Source organism: Lacerta agilis, chromosome 2 (genome assembly GCF_009819535.1).
Source record: "Lacerta agilis isolate rLacAgi1 chromosome 2, rLacAgi1.pri, whole genome shotgun sequence".
NCBI classification, from domain to species: Eukaryota; Metazoa; Chordata; class Lepidosauria; order Squamata; family Lacertidae; genus Lacerta; species Lacerta agilis.
This window is the reverse complement of record NC_046313.1, coordinates 82,199,032-82,224,738: the sequence shown is the minus strand read 5'-3', so window position 1 is coordinate 82,224,738 and position 25,707 is coordinate 82,199,032. Positions and strand designations below refer to the sequence as shown.

At 44.6% G+C, this 25,707-nt stretch overlaps 1 protein-coding gene across 1 annotated transcript in view; it reads right to left on the bottom strand.

The window, feature by feature from the left end:
* PLXNA1 (plexin A1) overlaps positions 1-25,707 on the bottom strand; it is a 283,818-nt gene that overhangs the window by 214,605 nt on the left and 43,506 nt on the right. Inside the window, 2 exon segments of the mRNA XM_033141063.1 lie at positions 3,364-3,546; positions 21,402-22,751. Coding sequence (XP_032996954.1) covers positions 3,364-3,546; positions 21,402-22,580 — 1,362 coding nt within the window. The 5' untranslated portion in view covers positions 22,581-22,751.

Sequence of the window (25,707 nt, the reverse complement as noted above, 5' to 3'; positions counted from 1 at the left end):
TTTTGGGTTCATGTAGGGTTTACTTCTTAGTATTTTCTTCTCCCACAGATTTTTCCTCTGGGTTTACTCCAGAAGCCTTTCTCATGAATGAGTATAGCAGCAAGGGAGCAGAGGTTTAGGATTAGAGTTTCCTTCTCCTTGACGGGCAACCTTCCCAGGTTGACAAGCCCCATCTGCCCCTCATCTCCCTCTAAGGGAGGAGGAAGCTACCACCAAAGGAAGAAATTTGCTGGACATAAAGCAAACATCAGGATTCACCAGAGACAAATAATTGGATGCTAAAGCACACCATCTCAGTGGTTTCATCTATCCTCCTGCCACATGTCCGTCCACACATTCTTACATGCCGAACTGCCCCAGCAGAGAACTCTTTAAAGCCTGCAATTTGGAACCTCAAAAGTGGAAGAGAGAATGGTAGAAAGGAGACACCAGTCACTTCAGACCACATATCAATCCGAAAGGGATGACAATCTGCCTATGTCTCCTCTTAGCCTTCATGGCAGCAAAGCCCTGACAATGTGAAATCTCTCACAATCCATTTGGAATAGAGGCCGCCAGCCATCCTGGTGCCTCTTTTGATCGGAAATAAGTCAGGAAATATCAAGAACAGGTGCTACTGCCCAAAAGGGAATGAAGTCTTACTGCTACACTGAAGCAAGATTATGGATGTCCTAACAGTTAGAGCAGTGTGGCTGAGAACATAGACTGCTAGCTCAAGAACTTCAAATAGTGGTGTACACCAGGTCCTCTCTCTCTCCTTGGTAGTTCAGCTTCCCCATATACCCAAGACATAGAAAAACCAAGATCCACCAATGAAAAGACCTCATGCTCTACATTACACTTTTTCTGTACATAAATAATTCACAGCATCTGCCAAATATGCATATCTGCAGTGGGGAAAACATTTGTGCCACAGACATACTTTAAAGCACATATATGTCTCCACACCCAGAGATTGTCTCCATGTAGAGCAAGGTTACCAAAACTTGGGTCTCCCAACTGTTTTTGGACTACAACTCCCATTATCCCTAGGTAGCAGGACCAGTGGCCAGGGATGATGGGAATTGTCCCAAAACAGCTGGAGAAACCCTGATGTAGAGCAAAGTTAATTCATGAAGCAGCTGTGACACAGCTACTCCTCCCAATACTTTGTATCTGAATTCAGTCTCCTATAAGAAGTAACTCACTTTTGGCTGTTCAAACAAAATATCTAATCTTTGAATGATGAGGCCTATAAGATCAGTCTTAAGGCCACCTCATGTGTTCTCTCTTAAAATACTGATATATTGCTCCGCCTGCTGTCTAGATGAGCTGTCTTTTCTGAGGAGGTCTCATGTTTAGAGCAGAGAACAAAGTTGGCTAAGATGAGCTTTCACTTCAAAGTGGCAGAGTCTAGGTTGTTCTTATTGAACAAAACACCTACATTTCTGTAATACAACAGCTACGACACTACCTTAGGGTTTCACAGTTTTCCTAGTGCTGAGCTGAGAAGGCTTCAGACTAAAAAAAGCTCCCAAACCAACTCTATTTACCCTCCTAATAAACAAAACAACTCTCCTCTGCTTATGTAGGGCCTACAGTGTCTTAATCACATATCCTAAAAACGACCTTCAACCTGGCCTCAGGCCAGTCTTTGCATTCCAGATTCACTGAACTAAAAATCAGTATCTTGCTTGTTCTCAGTCTGCAGGGATTAGACGTAGATACCAGTTTCCCTGTGTTAGAAAAACATTCCACATAGACAAGATGACTCCAAGCAGGGCAAGATGCAGAGCAAATTCAGTGTACAGAATGTTCGATCAACAGAGTAAAGCTCCTGCCACCCCACATCCGTAATTAGCACGTTGAGCACCAGCCCCTTCCTAAGCTATGCTTCCAAGACACAATCTTAAGGGCCACAACCCAACACTTCACACATTATGCTTTTAAGATATACATATTTAAAAAGGCACGTTAAGTATGAACGGGTTAGAAACATTTGCACACATGTGTCACACATGTACACCTCATCAGGGACACAGAATTGGCTAATGGGTGCTCCTATGGCAAACCTCAGTCCTTTTCTGCAGCAAAACGTGCAACGTTCTCAGCCGAGTTTGACGAGCACATGCTGACTTCCACTAATGCACACCTGCATCTATTATATGCTCTGTTTGTACAAGGATTTTGTTCTTCCCAAGAGAATAATACATTCAATGCATATACTAAGCCCCTGTGTGCCTTCCTCTCTGCATTCACATTCAAAAGGCACTACACTGACTTCTGTACTAGAAAATACTTACAAGCTTTGAAAATTAGAATCTTAGGCAGAGAGGGGCAAAAATATCAAAAAGTGGAAGCAACTCAAAATTCAAGCCATTCCTTAGTCCAGACCCCAGTATCAACATGCTTTGGGTAAAGAGGAGCCCCCTACTTGATTAGGTGCTTCCTAAAAAATTCTGCTAAGACCCTAAATACAATTCTGCCTGGTAGAAGATGCAGTTATTGCCGGCTGTGTTTACACAGGGAATAGCCAGCTGTAATTATAGGAACGATGTTATGATAACAGGAAACCCATGCCCTGTGGAGATATTGAGGAGAGGCATACAGTTATTTGCTAATTACCAACAACAAGAACCCTTTGTGTAGCTGGGGAAGGATGAGTTCCCTCTACTTTGTGGACTTAGGCCCACAGATGTTTTAAATCATCCACATCAGAGTTATTCTGCAGTCTCCAAGGCACATGCACAGTTATCAGAGTCTTTGGTTCTTGCTGACAGAGCAGAGCCATCGTCCTCAGGAATTTCCCCCCAAATTACATCTGCTTAGTGTAACACAGGCAAATGTGTGTGGCAGTGCTGCAGAAGCTAACAGGAAAGTAGCAGTAACTTCATGGCAAAGTCAGGTAGAACAGAAATGATGGCAACCTCAAACAGGCAGGCAAAGGTCCTCTAAAGAGAAGGAAGCCTGCTCTAATGAGACCTTAAAAAGAGACCAACTGAGTCTATTTGCTATTTTCCCTACAAGACTTGCTGAAGACATGAAGAAAAGCAATCTGGCTTTAGCAAATCGCACAGAAAAAGGCACTTGACATGTAATATTGGCCTGTATTTTTAAAATATTTCTGCCCCAGGAGAGATTGTACAGAGGGTAATACTTCTGCTGAAAGAACAGATGGAAAGGATACTAGAAAAAAGCAAGTAACAGTTGTTCAAGGTCAAATCCTTCCATACAGAAATAGCTCCAAACGTTATGAAGAAATTGTGCACATGGAAATATCCGCCCCTTCCATTCCATTGCTCTCACCCTCTGGCTTTTGCCCCCTTATGCTCCAAGCAACATAACCCTACAAAACCCCAAAGCAAGAACTTCATTGCCCTCTACCTTTTTTATCCTGCCTCTCCGTGTCCCAGCAAAGACCACGGTGTGCCCACGGTAGTCATACGCAGCCACTGATGTCATGCCATCTTCCTTGTCCACAAAGAGCGGCACACCTTCAATGGTGACTGTTCCACCCAAAGGTTGGTTAAAATCCTGACCACAGAAATTGTCATCAATTTGCAGGGGCTGTAGGAGAGAAAAGAAGAAAGAGATTAGCTGTTTGACAGCATTCCAGCACATCATGCAAATGGCTACGAATGAGAAAATGGTACAGAAATCTGCAAAGTCATCACAGCTACAAAAACATATAATTCTAGTGCAGATGCTGATGGCTTCCTCAGGAACTTGAAAGTATGTGTAAGGCAGTCACAGGTGAGAGAACTCTCTTAAAAACCCTCTTCCTATTCCTTCCCATGAATTTCAAGAGGCCCATGCAGCCTCTCACTCCATCACCGTTCCTTAAAAAAATTCCACAATTCCACAGGCACATGCCAGGATATACACCACTTAACCATCTAATTTCCACTTTCAGAATCTTTTCAGAAGAGTGCAAAAGAAGGACATGGGACAGTTCCCAAACGTGGAAATTATCAAAGTGAAGGAATGAAACCAAAATAATATGGTAGGATTTCTGAAGTTCCTACATCTATATAAAATTACTGTAAAAATCAATACACTCGAAAAAAACAAAAACTGCTGGGATGCAGCGAGTAAGAGACACTTCACACACTTCATGGCAGAGGCAAATACATGTTAACATTTAGTGTGCACTGGCTTCTACCCCATAACAAGCTGGCAACATTGTTTTTTAAGTGCATATGAACTGTAGGAACTAGCGCTGTCCCCTTGTAGTATGTTTTTGTGGTAAACACACATGGACCAATACAAACCCTATCTACCATGCACATTGCAAGGTAAAAGTGAGCACGAGCTGCAATTTTAACATGTACCTGTTTCAACTGCAAATCTTTCTTTCAAGAGTGGCCTCAGCAAATTGCACAGTAGGTCACAAATATGCCAGGATCCTGTTCTCTTGCATAGCTAGCACAATGCTCAGTCTATAACTATATAGGGCAGAGATGCAGCAACCTGAGGCCCAGTTCAGATGCAATAACAGAGATGAAGTCCCAGGGGCTGCAAACAGGTTTTGCACCTGCAAACGCCTTCCTCACTTTCCTTTGCACCCCCAGTTTTGGTGAAAATTTCTTTGTTTACAAAATTTCTTTGTTTACAAGCTACCTGGGTAATTAACAACCTGCTATGGTGCTGTGGGTTAAACCACAGAGCCTAGGGCTTGCCGATCAGAAGGTCGGCGGTTCGAATTCCTGCAACGGGGTGAGCTCCTGTTGCTCGGTCCCTGCTCCTGCCAACCTAGCAGTTCAAAAGCACGTCAAAGTGCAAGTAGATAAATAGGTACCGCTCCAGTGGGAAGGTAAACGGCTTAGTCATGCTGGCCACATGACCCAGAAGCTGTACACCGGCTCCCTCGGCCAATAAAGCGAGATGAGCAACGCAACCCCAGAGTCGTCCGTGACTGGACCTAATGGTCAGGGGTCCCTTTACCTTTACCTTTAATCAGCTTAGTGTCTACTCAGTGTCTACTGAACCTCTTGATTTAAGGAACTTACACTTTTACAAGTGCCATATAACATTCACTTTGCATCTGTGAGGAGTCCATCTTTTCAGTGCAGAAGCTTTGGAACTCGCCATTATCCCCATCACATTAAGGCCAACTTTTGACTCAAATACCCTAATGGCAGGTCATACCAACCTTTATGTTCCTGTATCCTTTTCAATGGTTTACAGTTACATGAATATTTCCCTTCCAGTTGAAACTGTAAATTGCTAGAAAAAGCAGCAAAGTGACTAGGGTGTTGTAACTTTTTAAAGGGCAACCTTCCATGAATGGAATAACCGTTAGTTCCCCATATTCTTTGTTTACTTAATGTTTCCAAAAGAATGGTAACCTACATACAGTACCTACCAATTGTGCCGCATTGCCAAAGAGCTAAACTACAGAAAACAGAAGTGATCAGCTACAGGTCTGGAGAGAGACCTTAAACCATATTTTCCCTCTTCAAATGTCACAGGAAACTGTAGTTTAAGAAACCAGGAAATTTCTGCTGAAGCTGGACATATGAAGCATCGGCATAACCAAGGAGTGTTGTGGAGGGGCAGCTGCCCCCAAAATAAATCAAAATCAAAATAAATACATAGCTAACTAAGGTTCTGCCACCCCCTAACAAAAGGCCTGCCACCCCTAACAAAAATCCTGGCTACACCCATGATTATGAAGGGAGGAAGGATGGGGGGAGTGAAGAGGGAGCATGTGGGCACACAGCTTATTTTTGTTTTAATAAACCACAGTTGGTAATATTAGCTTGTGTTGCAGCAAATCTCTCATCTAATTAAGTCTTCTCCAGGTAGAGGGAGATATAGATCTGCTTCAGCTAATGGAGCACCTTTAGATAAAAGACCTCTGCTACTACTTTGAGGCAGAAGAGTTATATGTTTACCTATTACTATTATTAATTTATTACTATTACTATTATTATCATTACCATTGACATTATTTATGCTGTAAAGTTCACTACACTCTGTACAAAAGATAACATATAGACATGCCCTTGCAGAATGGTTTACAACAGACACAACACAGGAAAAAGGGGACAGGAGCAGAAAGGAGAAAATACACACATTGAGAGTTTAAGCGGGTTGAATGTCCATGAAAGAATCTGTTCTTGGAGTTTCTAGCCAGCATGCTAGAGAGGGCCTGGCCATCTCTCCCTGCTTTATGACAGCTGCCTGGTGCTTAAATCTACTTTGAAACCACACAGTAAAGTGAGCGTAGTGTTGTAAAGGGTCTAAGCATGTGGGGGAAAGTTGCCTGTCCTTTTACAGGGGCCAAGATACTGTGGCTAGCAGCTGGTCTAACAAGAGACGAGGCCTTCCATGCACATGTTTTAACCAGCACCACTTGAGGAATTCTTCTTGTCAGCTTTTATCACAGTCTCAAGGATTCATTGTGCAGCTCTTCGCATCTGTGCTACAGGGCCCAAGGGGAATGGCACTATATAATTCTGCACCTGTGTGCTTTCCAGTTCTCCCCCAGGTCACTCCTAAATAGGGAATGTTGTATCTCATGGGCGGCAAGAATAATGTGCTTGCAAGCTGCAGACACACACATGCAAACTACAGAATCCACCCATCTACATTCCTCCCTGTAGTTTCGCATGGACACCACGTTGCCCACATCCTGTCCTAAGCTGCTGGCCCTCGTGTCTGCACAGATGTTAAACAACTCCTACATTCTGCCCCAGAGACAGACAGAATTCAACAAGGGATGAGAGGACTGGGCGGGGGCAGGATGAAGTGGACCCTGTTCACAGAACAGTTGCGAGGTTGTTTGGGTCTCTCTGGGAGACCGAGAGAGGTCTGCAGAATAGCTTCATAGAGTGCATTTTTAGAAAGCCATATCCAAAATAGAGAGGAAGCCGGCAAGGCTTATCTTCCCTTGCCTTTCATGCTAGTGACAAATTCTAAGTGTGCCATAGCATTTATTGTACATATGTTTACTGATATGTGGCTTCTAAAACACGGGGGGGGGGGGGAGAGAGAGAGAGAGAGAGAGAGAGAGAGAGAGAGAGAGAGAGAGAGAGAGAAGGTGTGTTAGGCCGAAATGCCAAAACAGTGCAGGGCAGTTTTAATACTCCCAATCCATCTGCAGGCCCTCACAGAGACCACCTTACCTATCTTAAAGTGCTTCCAGGCAGTTACCTCCCACTGTAGCTGTAGTAGTAAAAAATGAGGTACAGTGGTACCTCTGTTTACGAGTGTCTTGGAAACCGAACTTTGAACGCCGAAAACCCAGAAGTAATTGCTTCCGTTTTTGAACACACCTCGGCAGTCGAATGGCTTCCGCTGCGTGTTTTTCAGTTTCTCCAATTGAACTTGCAGCCAGACCTTTGCGCCTTGGTTTTCAAACGTTTCGGAAGTCAAACCGTCTACCAGAACAGATTACGTTTGAGAACCAAGGTACCACTGTATACTGGAAGAGTGCAATGAACACTGCCCAGGAGTGGGGGTGGGGCGGGAAGAGGCAGGATGCTCCTTCTCACAGGCAGAGAGGTAGGGGGGCTTCACCATGGCAATGGCTTTAGCTTTGCCCAGGTTGGCAGTGAGCTCCCACTGGATGTACCACAGTAGAAAGTCCTGGAATGCCAAAAATGCCTAGCTGGACCATGACTCACTTAGAACACTTATATAGAACACTTCTCAGCAATTATCTGATATGATTAAATATGCTTAAAAAGTTCAACAATTGTCTTAATCAAGCTGCTGGGGGTGGCTGCCTCTAATTTTGTGTTATTCCATGCTCTGCATGGCCACCATTTTGTGCTATGCCACACCACTCCCATAGCAGCTAAAGGCAACTTGTGACTGGTGCCCCCAGCACTCTCTCAAAATTCAGAAGCAGAATAAATTGTGCAATAAAGAGGCACATATAGGAAGATCTGCACAATTAATGCAGGTCACAGAATCAGTTTTTCTAGTACAAAATGTGTGTTTCTTTGTCACCAATTCTGATACTTCCAAAAACTGGTGCAGTCTTGTTTGTAGGAAAGTAATTCTAACTCTGTAGGAGTTTAGACTAATAATAATTTGTATTGTTCTCTCCCAAGCAGCTGGTAGACGGCAAGGTAAAGTGGAATCCTAGTCTCCCCCATACCATTTGTCATTTGGATATTATTATTACAGTCATACCTTGGAAGCTGAACAGAAGCCGTTCCAGAAGTCTGTTCGACTTCCAAAACATTCAGAAACCAAGGCACAGCTTCCGATTGGCTGTAGGGTCGTCCTGCAGCCAATCAGAAGCCATGGAAGCCGCGCTGGACATTCAGGTTCCAAAGAAAATTAGCAAACCAGAAAACTCACTTCCGGGTTTGCGGCGTTTGGGAGCCAAAGAGTGCAAAGGTGTTCAGCTTCCAAGGTACGACTGTATTTTATTTTATTTATTTATTTATTTATATTTATATTTATATTATTATTTATATACTGCCCTATACCCAGGGGTCTCAGGGCGGTTCACAGGCATCAACCTAAAACAACCTATTTCACATTTGAAATGAGGAAACAAGGCCTGAAAGGGCCAAGTTGCCAAAACACACTGCTTTCGGACCAAAAGACAAACACGTTGGGCAAGATTTTTCTGCCTTTGCTTAAGCTGAACCCTAGTCTGCCAAGCTGACAGTTGCCTCCAGAAATGAGGTTCACCAACATTTTGATTTAAAAAAAAGGAGGCAGGGAAACTGCAAGTGATTAGGGTCTAGAGAAGTCCTCTTCTTTCCCCCTCAGCCTTTTCATTCATATAGTATACCTTGAACGAGATCCTCCTTGCAAGCATCCCATGAGATCCCCCAGCCTAAGTCTGTCACAGGTCATGGCACAGGAAGGAGGCAAGAAGGATGGCAAAATGCCTGCAGTTAACATGCAGTGTGTATGCTCCCTTCGCAGGCCTAGCAGCTTGGTACTAAGAGAGGATGACAGGGAGATGTGGAGAAAACACCACAAGGAAGGAGGGAAGGAGGGGTCAGGAATGGGGAAATTCCTTGAACCATGAAATCTGTTCCCATCTCCACCTCAGCAGGAAGAGAGCTGTTACCATGACAACCTCTAGTCCAGCAGACTCTGGCCATGAATTTCAGGGTCTGGGGGATGCAGAGAAAACAGAGAGGAAGACCGAAGAGAGAAATAACTGAAGTACTCAAATACCATGAATGGCAATGTGTGAGATGAAATACCCACAAGGTGCACACACACAAAAAAAAACCTGGGCTCTGCTAATTCCAGCAGAATACAGCAGTACGGTAATTTAAAAGATACAGTTCCCAGCAATCTTCAGTGGGTTCACTGAACACCCAGAACGGACAACTGCCAAGCCAAGCCGAGAGAACACTGCTAGAAGAAAGGGCCCAGTTGCACTCAGAAGTACACAAGTTCCTAGCAAATAGGGAATTGCATCCATGGGCATTTAAATTTGTAGTAACAGCATCACATCTAGGACATCTGAACAACTCCAGGCATGCCTGGAAGAAGCGGACCATTTGGATCCCTTCCAGTCGGGATTCAGGCCTCATCATGGGACTGAAACTGCCTTGGTCGCACTGGTGGATGATCTCTGGCGGGCTAGGGACATAGGTGAGAGCTGTTTCCTAGTTCTGCTGGATCTCTCAGCGGCTTTTGACACCATTGACCGTAACATCCTTCTGGACCATCTAGAGGGGTTGGGAGCTGGGGGCACTGTTATACAGTTGTTATAAAAAATTCTGTAACTGGGTCCGTCTCCAGAAGGGAGTCCGTAACCCTGGGAAGAGTGCTATAATTTAAGAGCCCCTTCCCGACAACGCAGCACAAAGACAAAGACAATACCGAGTCTCCCAAAGCAAGGCCTTGTTTATTAAAAACTGTTGCAGCAGGGTGTTTTGCAAGCAAAAGACCTAGAACAATGGAGCGCAAGCTCCTATATAGACTTTTGAAATTGCCCCCCTCCAGCTCAAGACCACCCCTCCATACATCATACATACATCAGAATTACATCACAAATTGGGATGGTCAGAGGAGGTAACCTGAGAATTCTCACACCTGTGCCATCCCTCCTTGAACCCCTCCCAGACACACACTTCAGCAAAACAAAAGTGTTCATGGTTTCCTGTCCTGGGCAGGCAGGGTTAATGCAGGGCTAATGACCGTCCTTTGTTCTAGCCCGGGCCAAATCCATGGATCATGGCCCATCAGAATGCCAGAGATTATCACTCAGGCAGAGGGCTGCTCACCTCCTTCCTCCTTGCAAAGAAACAGTTTGTCAGTTTGGGAGTGAAAAATGGTGTGAAGCCTGTTCTTCCTGTGTTTGCTTGGTGAATTAATAATATATTATATATATAAATAAAAGACCATAAATTCTTACAACACAGTGGTTCCGCACGAGACCCCCGACAAGGGTACAAAGGCTGCAACCCAATACTCACTTTTAGTGGGACTTGAGCATGATGTGCATAAGTTTACAATGGCCTAATTTTGGATGAAACCTAGACACTGGTACAGAGATCCGACATCCGTATGGCATTTCCCAAGGAATTCCCCACACCTCTATTTTTTTCATACCAACTCTGATTTACAATACAACCAGAAGTACTATCTAGGCAGGATGTGAGAGGCGACAGAAGCAGAATTCTATTTCTGACAGAAATTTTCCAGATAGTTTAAGCCTGACACATAGCTTTCAAATAGATGCTTGTTACTGAAGCTTGCGTGACTGCCTGCTTGTGTAAACCTTTGCCTGAAGCCAAGCAGAGAATAGGAGACCCAACAATATCAACAAGGGGAAACTACAGAGACCGGATTCCCTCCTTCTTACCCTTTCAATCTCTGTGGCAGTCATGAATAGCTGGACATAAGGTGGAGGGAGGGAGGGAGGGAGGGAGGGAGGGAGAGAGAGAGAGAGAGAGAGAGAGAGAGAGAGAGAGAGAGAGAGAGAGAGAGAGAGAGAGACTGAGACTTACGGGTAACACAGATTCTTAGGGCTAAATGTTCCTAGGCTCCCTCAAAAGCTTAAATATCACAAGCTTCATAATCTAATCATTAGAACATTCCTAAAAAGTAATCGTAAGTAACAAGCACACGGCTCCTTCCTGCCGAAAACAAATACACTCAAAACCTTACTGTGATATTCCCAAATGGCACCAAAATCCAAATAAATAAAAGGTCACTTGTGTATCTGTTAAATCTAACTACTACTATAAATCCCTGGCAACAGAATCATGATTTCTGAGCATTTGTAGGCTGGCAGTGCAGGAAATGGATTAGAAGTAAACAAAAATTGGTGCTAATACAAACACAGCTTTGGGGCAAGAATGGACACTTTGTGAAGACGAACCATTTATTTTCGCATCCTATTTGTATCCAGCCGGGGTGCCTTTTTAACCATCCAGTTATGTGTGGTCTTTCAGGCCCAAACCCCTGCTTGCTTTCCTCTGGGTTGTTTTCCTCCTGCCCTTGTACTGCCTAGCATAGAACAATTCCTCTCAAGTTGTGCAGTTAAAGGGCCTCAGCAGGCAGCCACAGAATTGCAACAGTCACTCACACACCCGCACCTTTGAAGGCAATAACAGCTAACCCATGACCCTCTGCACTTCAGTAAACAGGGTGATGGAGAAAGCAACTAAAAACAAAATTCAAAAAAAAATCTAGGGAAGCTGAGGAAGCCTACTCAGACCCAGAAAACCAATTCACAGCTGCGGCTCCTTTTGCTTGCTCAGCTGTTCCCGAATCCCCATAGCTCATTTTAACAGAGGTTTGTGATGAGGAAGCAGCAAATAATAAATAGTAGTAATTAGGCCTGAGAAATAATTCACAAAGTCGACAGAAGGGGACCACTTTAGCTGCAGACAGGAATGACACCTTTCCCAGTTTGGTGAGGAGAAAGAGGGCACTGCCCAATTGTTTATTTATACACGTTAATTAATTTTAAAATATGAAGCTCTACATTTGCCGACATTCAGAAGACAAATATTTAAAAATACTTAAAAGCCAGGACAGAATGCAATAAAGGCATACATAAAAATGTAGAAGCAATACCTAATTGTTCTGCATAGTTTGATGCCGGGTCACATCTTAATGTGAAATATGCAGTCTAAGAGAAGCACAGGGTGGAGCAAGAGGGGGGAATCTGCCCCAGGATTGGAATGAATTAATCTCAAGGGGTGAAATTCAGCCCATGTGCTCCATGGAGTTCTGAAAATTTAGCCACGCACAGACACTAAGTAATAACAGAGCTAATACACTTTTGAATGTGACATCCCCATCATTATTCCATGGACCTTTCACCTTGGCCACATGACCTCTGCCCTGCAAGTCCTGTGCATTACGTCTTAATTTCTTCAGCTCTTAGAATGTATAGCTGGGTAGTAGAAAGGGGGTTATAAAAAATTCTACTTCCAGGAGGGCCGGAGCATAACCAATGAAGGTATTTAAGCTCTGGCAGCACCTCTCAGCCAACGCAATCTTTGTTCCACACTGCTCTCCCCACTCCAATTTGCAGCTTCCTCAACCTCATCTGCTGCTGAATATGCAAGAGCATAAATGTTTATGGTGTTTACTCTTCTCTGCTTTGTCTCAACAAACTCTCTGGGAAGCGACAAATACAGCTGCATTCCCGGGCTGTGGAAGAGTGCCTGCCACCCGCCTGCCATGCTACACCGACACCACCTCAATAAATAATTATGCCAGCAATTAAGCTTGTTAGCAGCAAAATGACTCGTTAGGGATGCACAGGCAGGTGCCACACCAATAAGAGGCCAGATCAAATCGGACTATTTGGTGGGAAGCAAACATATTTGGGGCGGTTTCAGAGAGCAGAAGGACACGGGCTGCAATACGAAATTCTCATACTGGTCCATCCGAGCCAGCCACATCATGTAGGGCAGATAATTCCTTCCTGACAATAGTACATTTCTGAAGCACAAGGTCACTTACATCCACACTGCTTGCTGAAGCAGACATCCAGCTCTCAGGTTAACAAGAGCCTTCACTCTACTGCCAATAATGAAGGGAAATTGGCATGGTTCACAGCAGGCCCAACCTCACAACTACCTAAATCACATTCTCCAGCTGTACCTGTTTTTTCATTACATAGGCACAGAGCTTGTGCACACTGAATCTGCCATTAGCTTCCAGTTGTTACTGGATGGCAGAATACTATTTTTCTCTGGGCATTTGCTTGCCTTTTGGCCAGACTTGGCCGAAGGACACAAGAGTTCACACAGAGAGCGAGAAAGCACTTTGCCAGGGTGAAATGTAGATGTCTTCTTGATTCATTACTTTACTTCAAGCCCACTTATGAGGGCAATGAAGGAGTGGACAGGAAAGACAATATTCATTCGTTTAGCTTTATTAAGTGGCTAGTAATTCAGCTGTCCCTTAGGGCCATTCATTTCCGGGCTTCCTGACATCTTCAACAGAAAAGAGAACTCTATGAACACCCTTGTTTCATTTCACTATAAATGTTATGCTGGGAGACTTAATTGTGAAGGACTGACAGGAAATAATCTTATAGCGAAGTGTAAGGACCTTAGTCCTCAATTTAAATAATTCTTAGAGGCCGTGATTCAAAACCAAGCCTTTAATATACCAGAAGCAAAATAACATGATTTCAAAGGGAATCAGTTAAGGAATAAATTACTTTTACCGCAACTCCACAACACAGTGTTCATTGCAGACTGCACATCTGGTAAGCTACCAGGCCCAATTCAAGGTGTTGACTTCAGTCTACAAAATTCCTAAAAAGTCTGGGGCCTAGGTACTTGACCAAATGCTTTTCCCAAGGCCTGCCACCCTGAGACTTAAGATCTTCCAGAGTGTCCCTTGCGGCATGCAAGATGGTGGCATGAGACAGGGCATTCTGAGCGGCAGTGCACTGTTTATGGCATTTGTTTTCACTTGAGATACGACCATCCTCCACATTAGATATATCCAGTGTTAGAAACCCAGTTACATAAGCTAGGTGCCAAATGGCACCTTAAACTTAAGCCACCACGACAGAATGTCTATTCACCAGAAGGTTGGACTAAATGACCCTTCCAACGCTACAATTCTACAATTCTGTGGTCTCAACTACATTGCTTGACTGTAGCTTGCTCTTAAAACAATTCACTTGTCCTAGTATGCAAGAAGGAGAAACACACATAGGGGAGATGGAAATGGAATTAACTATGGACTAAGACAGAGGTTTTTTAACTGTGGTCACCAACTTGGCACCCATAAATCTCCATCGTTCAGTCCGGACACTGAAGTCCAGCTCTGAGGGCCTTCTGGTGGTTCCCTCACTGCGAGAAGTGAAGTTACAGGAAACCAGGCAGGGGGCCTTCTCGGTAGCAGTGCCCTCCCTGTGGAACGTTCTCCCATCAGATGTCAAGGGGATAAAGAACTATCTGACTTTTAGAAGACACCTGAAGGCAGCCCTGTATAGGGAAGTTTTTAATGTTTGATGTTTTATTCTGTTTTTATCTCTTCTGGAAGCTGCCCAGAGTGGCATGGGCAACCCAGTCAGATGGGTGGGGTACTGTTGTGTTTGTTGTTGTTGTTGTTGTTGTTGACCAGGATTCACACTGGAACAGAAAGAAGATAGCAAGAACCACAAGGCAACTCAGAGTGTTCAGCAGAGCATCTCAGCCTGGGTCACATTTTCAGACTGATAGATTCCTGGTTCCAAGCCAGTGAAGGAAAGAAACAAACAAACAAGATGGAATGAGTTCTCCAGCCAATGTGTTCAGTTCCTCAGCATTTGGGGAAGAAGTACAAACATCTCCTGAGCTCCCAGCCAAGCCTGGCAGCCTCTCCTCCTGGATCCAAGGCAGCTCTGAGCAATTCAAGATTACCTCCAAGCACCAACGCATTAGGCATCCTAAAAGCTATAACAAGGCCACTGGCGAATGACTATGGACTGCTTCACACAATTCACTTTCTCTCGTGCAAGAAGTCCTGGTCCCTCTCAGACATGTCCTTGCGTGGACAAACGTAATGTGTGAATCTAGCCAGCACATATCTGGCCAGCAGCACATACTGTGGTTGCAACAGCGCTTTTTCCAGCTGTTGCTATTAGTGATGGGTGAACTCTTCTCAGCTCGATGCAGAATTGGGTCAGCAATTACAAGCGTCATTGGAGAACACTAGAGAGAAAAAATCATGGTTGGCGTGTTTTTTAAGAGTTCTAAATTGATTCATAATGCTGGCTGCACCATATCATACTGCCTTATCATTTTCAATTGTCCCTCGTTTATTTTTTTGTCCAAGACACAGACACTAATCACAGCTATGCAAACACCCTTTGAGGGTGATTTCTAAGGCTCCAGGAAATTGCAGCGAAGCCCAAGGAGGCTCCAGAGCCTTGAGGGGAAAGGGTGCTGTGGAATCCCTGAACTTGTCTTTATTTGACGCCGGAGCTTTGGAGAGAAAGGTTTTTGGGGGTTACTCCTACAGTTCCTTGGACCCTTAAAAAAATATTCATCACAAGCGCTTGCTTAGCTCTGTCTGAGTTGAGATTAGTGTCCAGGGCCACAGATTCAAAACAAGAGCACATTCTGTACACATGCAAAGTCATGTTATACATTTTGGACTGGAGAAGAGATTCTCAAGGAAATGGAGTTCGAGTTGTAATAAGTACAAGCATTATGGGGAAAATTCACATTCCAAAGCAGGTAATTGCAAAGCTGGGTAACATCACTAGCTGCAATCAAGGGATTTGCTGCAGCCTGTATCGGCAACCGCCAAGCTCACACACTGCTTTGTCCAGGTAAAATGTGTGCCTGAGGAGTGTGAAGAAGGCGAAGGAGAAGAAATAATATTCTGTGAACCACCAGCTCTGATACATAAAATTACACTAGACGGTGCCCATGCCCCAGGAATGTGAATAACTCTTTGCAACAGAACAGGCCATGAATCCAAAAGCCCTGTTGTCTTGCCCACATTCTCACCCTTGCTTGCTCAGTCATGCTGAATCAATTGCCATCAATAAAAAAGAAGCCTTCCTCTGGGAGGAAAGCCTGTAGAGCTGATGAAAAAGGATCTTTATAAAGCCATATGACAGGGCTCAAAGCAAGTGGATGAAGTTCATTTTCAGTCCTTCCTCCCCTCTCCCGCTCCTCACTTTTCTGACTGTCATGAGATTAAAGGCCTTTCCATGCAATCAGTTTCTGCAGCATAAATGGACATATTTGTTTCTCATTTGCTTAGCAGAGGAAACATTCTTTATTGCAGGGATATTGCGTTTTTGCCGAGCACTTAAAAGTGCAATATTTTATACATGGGAACATGAGATTCCCACACTTCCAAATACTATCTTCATTACTGCTGTGGTTGCAGAAGCTTCACTGACATCTACTATATAATATGCTATTTAAAAGCCTGGATAGTCCTGCCCTTGATCTCACCCCAGTAATACAATGCAATTCTAATGAGCAGAAGACTGGGGCAGTGGCCCAGGTCAAATTCAGTGGAAACTACCAACGAATGAGTCACTGATCAGCAGTATTTCCCTACCAAGCAAGCAACAACTCTGCAGAGCTTATAAAATACTAATAGCACTAGCAGCATTGGGGATAGCTCTTTGCCTCTGGACCAAATCCCTCACATAATACCCACCCCTTGCTAAAGCTGTGCATTCACGCATACGGTATGCTTTTTGAGAAGGTTTGAGATCTCCAAACATGGAGTGAACTAGTGGTTCCGTTTCAAGACTGTGCAGGATCGTCAATCACACAACACTTCCGCCTGCTCTGCCTTTTGGAAGGTAGGGGGAATGGAGACGATTTCTTTGGTTCTGGTGGTCCAAAGACTACAGCCACATGCTCAGAAACGTCCTCTTCCCTTCCACTGCCAAGCAATTCAATGTGGAAGAGCAGGACTTCCTGCATAAATCAGACAGGGAACCAGAATCTGTCAGGAAGTAAGGCCTTTCAGGCTTTCCTGTTTCTAGCAAAGTTTGAACCAAGGGACTAGCAAGAATTCTTTGCGAAGGGGGAATTCCTGGCAGCTAGGGTCCAACATCACTGACCCTTGGTGAAAGTCAAGGACTTTCTGGAACAGCGAAATCTCCCCAACACCAGAATGTGAGTGGCGAAAAGCAGCTGTCTTCTTTCCTGCTCACATGATGCCCTTAACTGTCTCTTGCCTTCATACATTCAGTCACATTCCTTGTTTTGCATTCTTTGTTTCTGCCTCCCGCCTACTTTGCTCAGGGCAGACCTCGGGGGAATGGCAGCTGATCTGAGCTACACTTGGCTCCCCAAACCTGCACTGCAAGCCAAGAAAGATGGAGAGAATGAGGGGAGGGGAAACGAGAGAGCAGAGAAAGCCTTCTCCCTCCCCTGAGTCAGCAGTTATGTGACCCAGCAGGCAGCAGTGTAACGATTTCATCATTTTCCACCAAAATTGAATTAGTTTGAAGCCAAAATCAGATTTGTGAGCCCAGCACTCTTGACAGCAAACCCTTTACTTTGTCAGGCAGCTGTTAGCTGTTTCCCTCAGAACTCGGAAAAGGAGAAGGAGGGGCTGCCTGGGACAATTACAAATGGATGCCTGTGCACAAACTACTCCAGGTGGGTGCAGCTGAACCACCTGCTCCCAGAAAGCAGCCCCATGCCCCTGCCGTACCTGTAATTTGTAAGAGGACGGAAAAAGAGAGAGAAAGTAACTCAATTTCACACTCCTCCTGCTGCTGGACATCAAAACAAGGCAGAGGCCCTCATCAAGCTGCTGGTTCACCCAGCTCCGAAAGTCGCACCTTGAAATGCACCTGCCTCCGAATCCAGAAGCATGAACACTCATAAGAGAGAGGAGAAGTGGCAAAGCCTCAGCCCCCACAACAAAGGCTGGGGAGCTTCTAGGATTGTGACAGCAGAAGTATCATATAGGGAGGGTGGGGGAAGAAGGATACTGCTCCTCGCCCCCTCCCACTCTCCCTGGATTTCAGATGAGATTTTCCCTAGGTGCAAGAAACCACAAGTGCTATTAAGATATGCTGCTTCTCTGCAACTTAATCTTGAAAACGTCCCAGCCTTATAATTTTGCTGGGTTTCTCTCTTTCCAATACCCCCCAGCCCCAAGACTGGCATACTCCTCCCCTCCTCCTTCCATTTTCACTCTAAAACCATACCCCTGTTATTATTCACTATTATTATTCACACGCCCCTAAAACAGCTAGGCACTTTGGAAAATTATTTTTAGAAGCCACAGTGCTTGCAAGTTTACATTATAGCACATATAACACAGGAAAAGGGGGGGGGGATAAAATAGCGGAGGAGACCGATCATAAGATCTGTACTTAGAGCCGAAATGCATTTGTTTCAGCATCCTAAGGGCTTTAAAATTCCACAGACTACAAAGCATCAAAAGCATTACCGTCAGCAGTTTCAACTGCTGAAAGGAGCCGCAATCAGAAGTTAGTTTCTGTTTGGGAACCACTCATTAGGTTTTCCCTCCTGTTATGTGCACACATCCCTCAACACCTATGTACAAAGCTCTTTATTTATCATTCGTAAGGCTCCAGGGGGCTCAAAAGAGAAATTGTAGCAGCGAGGCTTCCTTGGAGGTTTTTAAACAGAGGTTGGGGTGGCCATCTGTCATGGATGCTTTGGCTGAGATTTCTGCTTTTCAGGGGGTTGGACTAGATGATCCTTGGGGTCCCTTCCAGCTCTAAGATTCTACGAAGCACAGGAGACTTACTTCCTGCACTAGAACAAGGGCAGCTCTCAAGCTGAGAGAGCTATCGGTCTGATCTTTCCTGTGTGCTGCAGTGCCATGCAGATAAATGGCCAAACAGGGGTACTGCAGCTCATCAGTGCAGCCAGACCAGGTGATCTGTGGAGCCAATAGTGGCAAACCTGGAAAGCTGCCCTAAACCAAGACAGTGCATTGAACCGCACAGGACCGTCTACACCAGGCACCCCCAAACTCGGCCCACCAGCTGTTTTGGGACTACAATTCCCATCATCCCTGAACACTGGTCATGTTAGCTAGGGATGATGGGAGTTGTAGTCCCAAAACAGCTGGAGGGCCGAGTTTGGGGGTGCCTGGTCTACACAGACATGCGGGTTTCAGACTGGAGTCTTTCACAGCTCTACCTTGAGATGCCCGGAGTTGAACCTAGAAGCTTCTGGATGCAAACTATGAGCTCAGCCACTGAGCTACGATCCTTTCCCTACCTAGAAACTGAGGAACCAAGCCTGCAGTAACAATCTGAGCAAAACAGACTCACTTCCTGCTGCCCTTTGGAATGCTACGGTCTGCCCAACCTTGATGCCATACTTGATTCTGTCCCCTACGATCTCTGTCTGTTGCTTCAGACCTTGATTTCAGCCTGACTTGGACTCACGTCTGACCACTTTCAGGCCTGGCCCTACAGGACCCTGACACCGTGCCAGAGGGTTTCTACTCATCCTTTGGGGAATCTGTCCTAAAAAGAGAAGGAGGAAGGGAAGAAGAAGAGGTGTCCAAACCATGGCCAAGGATGGTTACTGTCTAATTTGCCAAAGAGACCTCAAATGCCCCTCTCCCTTTGTCTCCATTACCTCACAGCAGCTTTAAATCATTATTTATCATATTGTGAGGTGGAATAGAGCCATGGAGATGTGGATTCAAATTCCTCACTCAGCTATGAAACTCACTGGCTGAACTTGAACCACATGCTATCTCTCAGCTACACTGCCACGCAACTATGTTATGAGCACCAGAGGGGGCGAGGTTCTATGTATACTACACTGAGAGCCTTACAATGGAGTGTATTTGTCATGAACATGGGTTCATTGGAATAAGGAAGCACAACACAAGCTCTCATTTCATGCTTTGTGTCTCTGATCTCAGCCGTACTACCACTCCATCCATGTTTACAATAGGGAGGCTCCAAACCTTCTCTTTCTCTCTCTCTCTCAACATTGTGCTTCTTGTAAAACCATTAGAAATGCATTTGGAGTGGGCCAGGTCTTTAGCTGAATTCATTTACAAAATTTAATTTAAACAGACCATTACAATTTGGAGAAGGGGGGTCAGTAGGCTAAATGGATCCATTAAGAATCACCCCAAAGTCCAAAGTAGACTTGGCTATATGGGTCTGGGGAGTGGACCTGTGGCATCTGATGTCCAAGCTCAGATTCTGCCAGAATCACTATGTATATCTCCTTGTGTTCAGCTAAGAGTTTTAAGTGACTGATATAACTATACCAATTTTCTACAACTCAGGATATGTCCCAGAAATCTTAAACTTGCCCATTCCACTCCCATTTTGAAAGATCTTTTACACTTACTCTCCTATCCTCATTGCAAGTAGCTGAAGTAGCCTCCCAGTTATATTTGATATTGTCTGAAAAGCTATGGCTCATAAAACAAAGCAGGCTTCTTACCCTGCCTTGCCAAAGACTTAACACAATGGAACAGGGCAATAAAGCTCCTCTGTTTGCCATAGCAACAGCCTATGGGAAATGCTTCCCTCAGGATAGGCAGGCAACTTTCCCTCTGTTGAGAAAGAACATGTATCCAGACTCATAACTCTGGCTCACTCCCATATCCCCCAGAGCAAGAGTTTACTTCTAATTGGCCTCAAAACCTGACACTCCAGTTGTGTTTCATATACACCTATGAATTTGGAGAGTCCTCTCACTGCCAGTATGAAGCTGCTATCTGTACAGCTGTCCTGTTCTCACACGCTCCCTAAACTACAGAATCAGAGGATCCCAAGGTAAGGATTTTGATTATCCCGATTTGGAATCAGATGGAGGATAAAAGTAGAAAACAAAGAGTCCCAGGTAGAGTCGGAACATCATCCTGGCTGCCATATCATTATGTGGTGCTGAGAGGGCACCATGTTGTAACTTGAAAGCACTTCAAATCATCTGCAATTGTTATCACATCAGTATATCTAACAGTTACTTGGGTCTGTATTTCCAGCAGGACATATCACCTGTACATGGACACCTGCTTTTTTCCTAATTCATTCCAGTACTTGTCATGATGGTAACAGTGGAAAGTAAACTCAGGTTAGAATAAATGGAACATCAGCATGTCTGTTAGATTGTTAGTGGTCCACATGCTCCTACTTATTGCCTTTCTTCTCAATTCAATCCTTCCAAAAAAACTATCTTGGCAAGAATTTCAGTGCAAAGAATCTCTAAAACACATTCCAAAATCAATGCAGTCCCTATTCCTCCAGCATAACAAACTTTATTTGGATAACTGAAGATTAGGAGAAGTCATTCCAGAGGCCAAAACTTCCCAATGCCCAATAATTATCCTCATACCCTATAACCAAAGCCTAAAACTCCAAACATCAAAATAGCTGAGAATAGAATGGTCACGTGCTAATTGAAACAAATCCCAGATCTTTAAGAAACATCTCCAGCTGCGTACTCAAGGACGGCACAGGTATCTCAGATGCTTTGGATTTATCAGAGCAGAAAGGAAAAGGAGAAATGACAGAGAATAGGAGGAGGACTTACTGAGTTTATGCATCCCAACTCCTTGTTCAAAAGCCAGGGCAGAGAAAGCTTCCCCTCCCCACGATAGCAAGACTGGATGCGCTCCTTGATTTTGTCTTTGATCTTCTTCAGTGTGAAGAGGCAAAGGACAGATTCCTTTGGTGGCTTCACCCTGTTCTTCTGGCCCTGAGAGAAGACTGTGAAGAGGATATCCTCCTGCTCTGAGATGCCCAACTGCTTGGCCAGTGCCTTTCCAGGCTTACTTAGGTAAGCGTCCTGAATCAGGCGATATTCAATGCCATCACGAATACAACCAATGGGGAATTCCACATATGAGTAGAACTTGGGATCATCTACACACAGCCGAACGACCTTGGAGGTGAAAAATTGCTCCCCGGTAGAGTCAGGCGAGGTAAGCTGGGTGTCTAGTTGCAAGGTCAGGTAATAGACAAACTGCTCACTGCTGAAGCTATAGATGTAGTAGATATCAAATGTGGGGAACTTGGACAGTGTGTCTGATGGAATCTTGAGCTGGGATGAGACAAACTCATCCTGATAAACAAAGCCAAACATCTCTGCATTCTCTTCACTGGCCATCAGTTTACGGCTGGACAGGGTAGGGAAGTACTCAGACTTGCCATCAATGGGTGTTCCAATGAAGAGCTTGTTTTGCCCATTCGGGACTTCAATGATGACGCCTGACATAGTTCCTGACTCATTGACGCTGGAGAGGTAGTGCTCCTTGCGATGATGGGGCTCACCCAACTTGAAAAGGTCGTCCAAGCGCAGAAACTGGCAAATGCCCTGAGAAGCACTGCCACAGGCTATCAGTCGATTCCCAGAATAATCCACCAGCAGCAACTTGTTGACATTGTTGGTGCTGACTAGCCCATGTGGACAAGACTGCACACTAGGCGGTGGGTAACACTTCTCATTGTCATCCACGGGCCCCGTGACATGAGTGCGCATCAGTGTCAGATCGTCTGCAAGCTTATAGATCCGGTTGACGGCACCCACATACACCTCCCCAGTTTTGTTGTGGACCACCAAGTGTGTCAAACTCCAGTCGGTGACCTGGAAAGTCCTAAAGGGAGAGTTGGACTTGGGAGTGCCTTCTTCCAATGGCAGCCAAGCACTCCCCAGAAGCAGCAAGGTCCAGATATTGACCGACAAATGGTGCTTTAGTCTCAGGAGCCACATGGCGAAAGAATCACATCCAGCAATGGTTGGGCATTAACCTATCCACCAGAAAAAAGAAGCAAAACGGAAGGCAGTGGAGAAGGGAAAGGAGCTGTCTGTGGACTAATGTCTCCTCTTCTTCCACCAGTCTCCACATTCAGGACATTGTGGGTGCCGGCATCCTGCTCAGTCCTAGAAGGAAACACAAAGCAAGCAAGGTTAGACAAACAGCTGAGCCACTCAGAACGTAACACCACAATAGATCCCTACAGTTACAAACATCTCAGGAATGAAGGTGGTTCAGATCTCTGAAATGTTCAGCTGTCTTGGAAGAAACATTGCACAGAATTTGCTAATCATTCTACATTCTTCCCATTGAAGTTCCCATGACCATTTTGTGCATTCACTACAGAAAATAATTGCTGAATTGTTCTGACATCTTAGGAGAGCTAAGATTGTTATCAGAAAAAAGACAATATAGGCTTTCCACATTTTCTGTGTTTTTATGGGGCCATGAGCCTTAGAAGCCTTGAACTCACAATATAAAGGAAATAATAGTGTTATACCTTTTGGCAAAAGCTCAACCAAGAGAGAGAGGGAGAGGAGAGAGAACTTTGAAGGTCTGAAAATGGCTTTAAAAAATAACTTAAATGACTGGGATTAGATCCTTTATAACCCCTATTTTAGCACTTTTCAACCTTGCCCAGATGTCTTGTCTTCCTGGGTATCTGTACTATCTAAAACAAGATCCCTGGATTACAGTGTTTTTTTTTAAAGACAGGTCTTTCATTGCCTCAAAAGCCTATCTCTGATACAGAGATATACTTCTGTATTTGTTTTTCTAAGTTTATAGTACTGAAATGGAGAAAGGCAAAAGAACCAATCTCTTTATTAAAGAATAATGGAACACCTCTCCATACACGTTAGTATGACAAAATAAATGATAAAATCCTATCTGCTTTTAACAAAGAATCTGACTACCTTTTTTTAAAAGAAAAAGGAGTTACGGTTTGTGGAGTGCAATCAAATGCATGACTACATAGAAGTAATTTCCACTGCATCAGCAGGGCCTCGTGTGTCCAAGATTGCAACCTCGGACACTGTATGTGGGTGTAGAACTTTCCACAGAGGAGCATTAGAGGTTTTATAGGCAGTACTTCAGGGACAGCATCCTTCCTGAGTTTCCCGAGATTTCTTTGGTATGTGCTGGCTAACCTGCACTCACACGTGCATTGTGAACAAATGTGTATACATCGTGTTCCACTCCGACCCACCCCCACACCACCACCAGATGAGCAAACTCCCTACCCTCCCACAACTCCCCAGGGATGTTCTCAGCGTCCACCCTAATCTCCCCTTACATCTTCATGCACTGTTGCTAAGACTTTGGCCCGAATACTTTTAGTTTATCCGCATCTTCAACACAAGCAGGATTCAGTGTATGACTAGAGTTCACTACTCCAAGTAATTCCTTATTTGTGACTTTTAAAGACAGCTCTCCATCCTTGAAGAAAATACTTTTAAAAAGCACCGCCTACGCATCCCAACAGCACAAAAGATCCCACTAAAATAGATTTCAGTAAGATATTTTGCTTCTCATCAATATTTGTGGGACCATACTGTCACATCTCCAGCCTGACCAAGTACTTAGCTCCACTAGGAGGCTGGCAATGTCCTGCCTACCCATCCATAACCGACAAGCTACAGAAGGCTGCTTTTTATCTTCAAGGTTTTCCCTTTGCCCAGGCAGGGGAGTATTCTGACCTTCCTCATTCTCCTAGCACTGAACGGCCTTGAGGCTGATCCTAGATTTCCAACACACTCCTAAAGGTCATAATCAGTTTTCAGGCAGAAGGCGGGGCATGGGAGGGTTGGACATCACTTGAGCTTCTACCCTGAGCACTGAAGTTCATAGAGTCATTTTTCTTCAATTGCACAAAGAGAAAGAAGAAACTTGTTCTTTCTTTCAGTTTGGTTAGACATGCCAAATGCCCCCAAAAGACATAACCGCACACAACTTACACGAAGGGCAACATACATGGGGGCAGAGGATCTTGGCTACACAAGAGCCCATACTTTATGTACCACTGAGATAGGCCCCTGGAGATGAGCAAGATTAAGGCATCTCATAGTTTCTTCACACCAGGCATTGGGAAGGGGAAAACAGTAAGAGGGACCCACATCACTTCTCTCCTTCACCAGAGCCTGGTGCAATACGAGGTTTGAACCTTTCACCCACCACCCCTACACCCAGTTCTGTATGAGTCAGATGGCAAAAAGGAGGGGAGGGAGAGATTTGTCACTCTCAGCAAAAAAATCAGCCACCCCAGCTTCAAGTTCCCTGCAAGCTGCAGAGTACTTGAGCAAGCAGTGGGGACTATTGTGATGAGCATCTAAGACAACAGTGGCTGGCACAGAGGCCAGGGTATCCACCATTTGCAATGTCTGAGCAAATCTGCCTGATATTATATTCAAAGCCCAAACCTCTGGTCTTCTGGTTTCAGCACTGAAATCGAGACCTCTGCTTCTATGTTTAGATCCAGATCATGACAGGTTAGCAAAATCAGAAATCTCTGCAATCTTTGTGAACTCAAGGCACAGAGAATCTGTTGGACCCCAGTATGACCACCTAGTATAAACACCAGCCTTTCAACTTCCCTTGTAGAAACCTTAATGGGAATAGCCTTAGCTAAGTACTGAATAAAAGATCAAACCTATCCATTCTTAAGGAAATCAGCCCTGAGTGCTCTCTGGAAGGACAGATCCTGAAGCTGAGCCTCCAATACTTTGGCTACCTCATGAGAAGAGAAGACTCCCTGGAAAAGACCCTGATGTTGAGAAAGATTGAGGGCACAAGGAGAAGGGGACGACAGAGGACAAGATGGTTGGACAGTGTTCTCGAAGCTACCAACATGAGTCTGACCAAACTGCGGGAGGCATTGGAAGACAGGAGTGCCTGGCGTACTCTGGTCCATGGGGTTATGAAGAGTCGGACATGACTAAACAACAACAACAACAAGAAGAAGTACCGAATGGGCCATCCAGGATTAATTATTTGCCATTCACAGACTTAGCATACAAACTTAAAGGTAAGGAATTTTGGTTCACATTGCTTTGCTGTATGTAGCTGTAAAAGAAGACTGAGCTC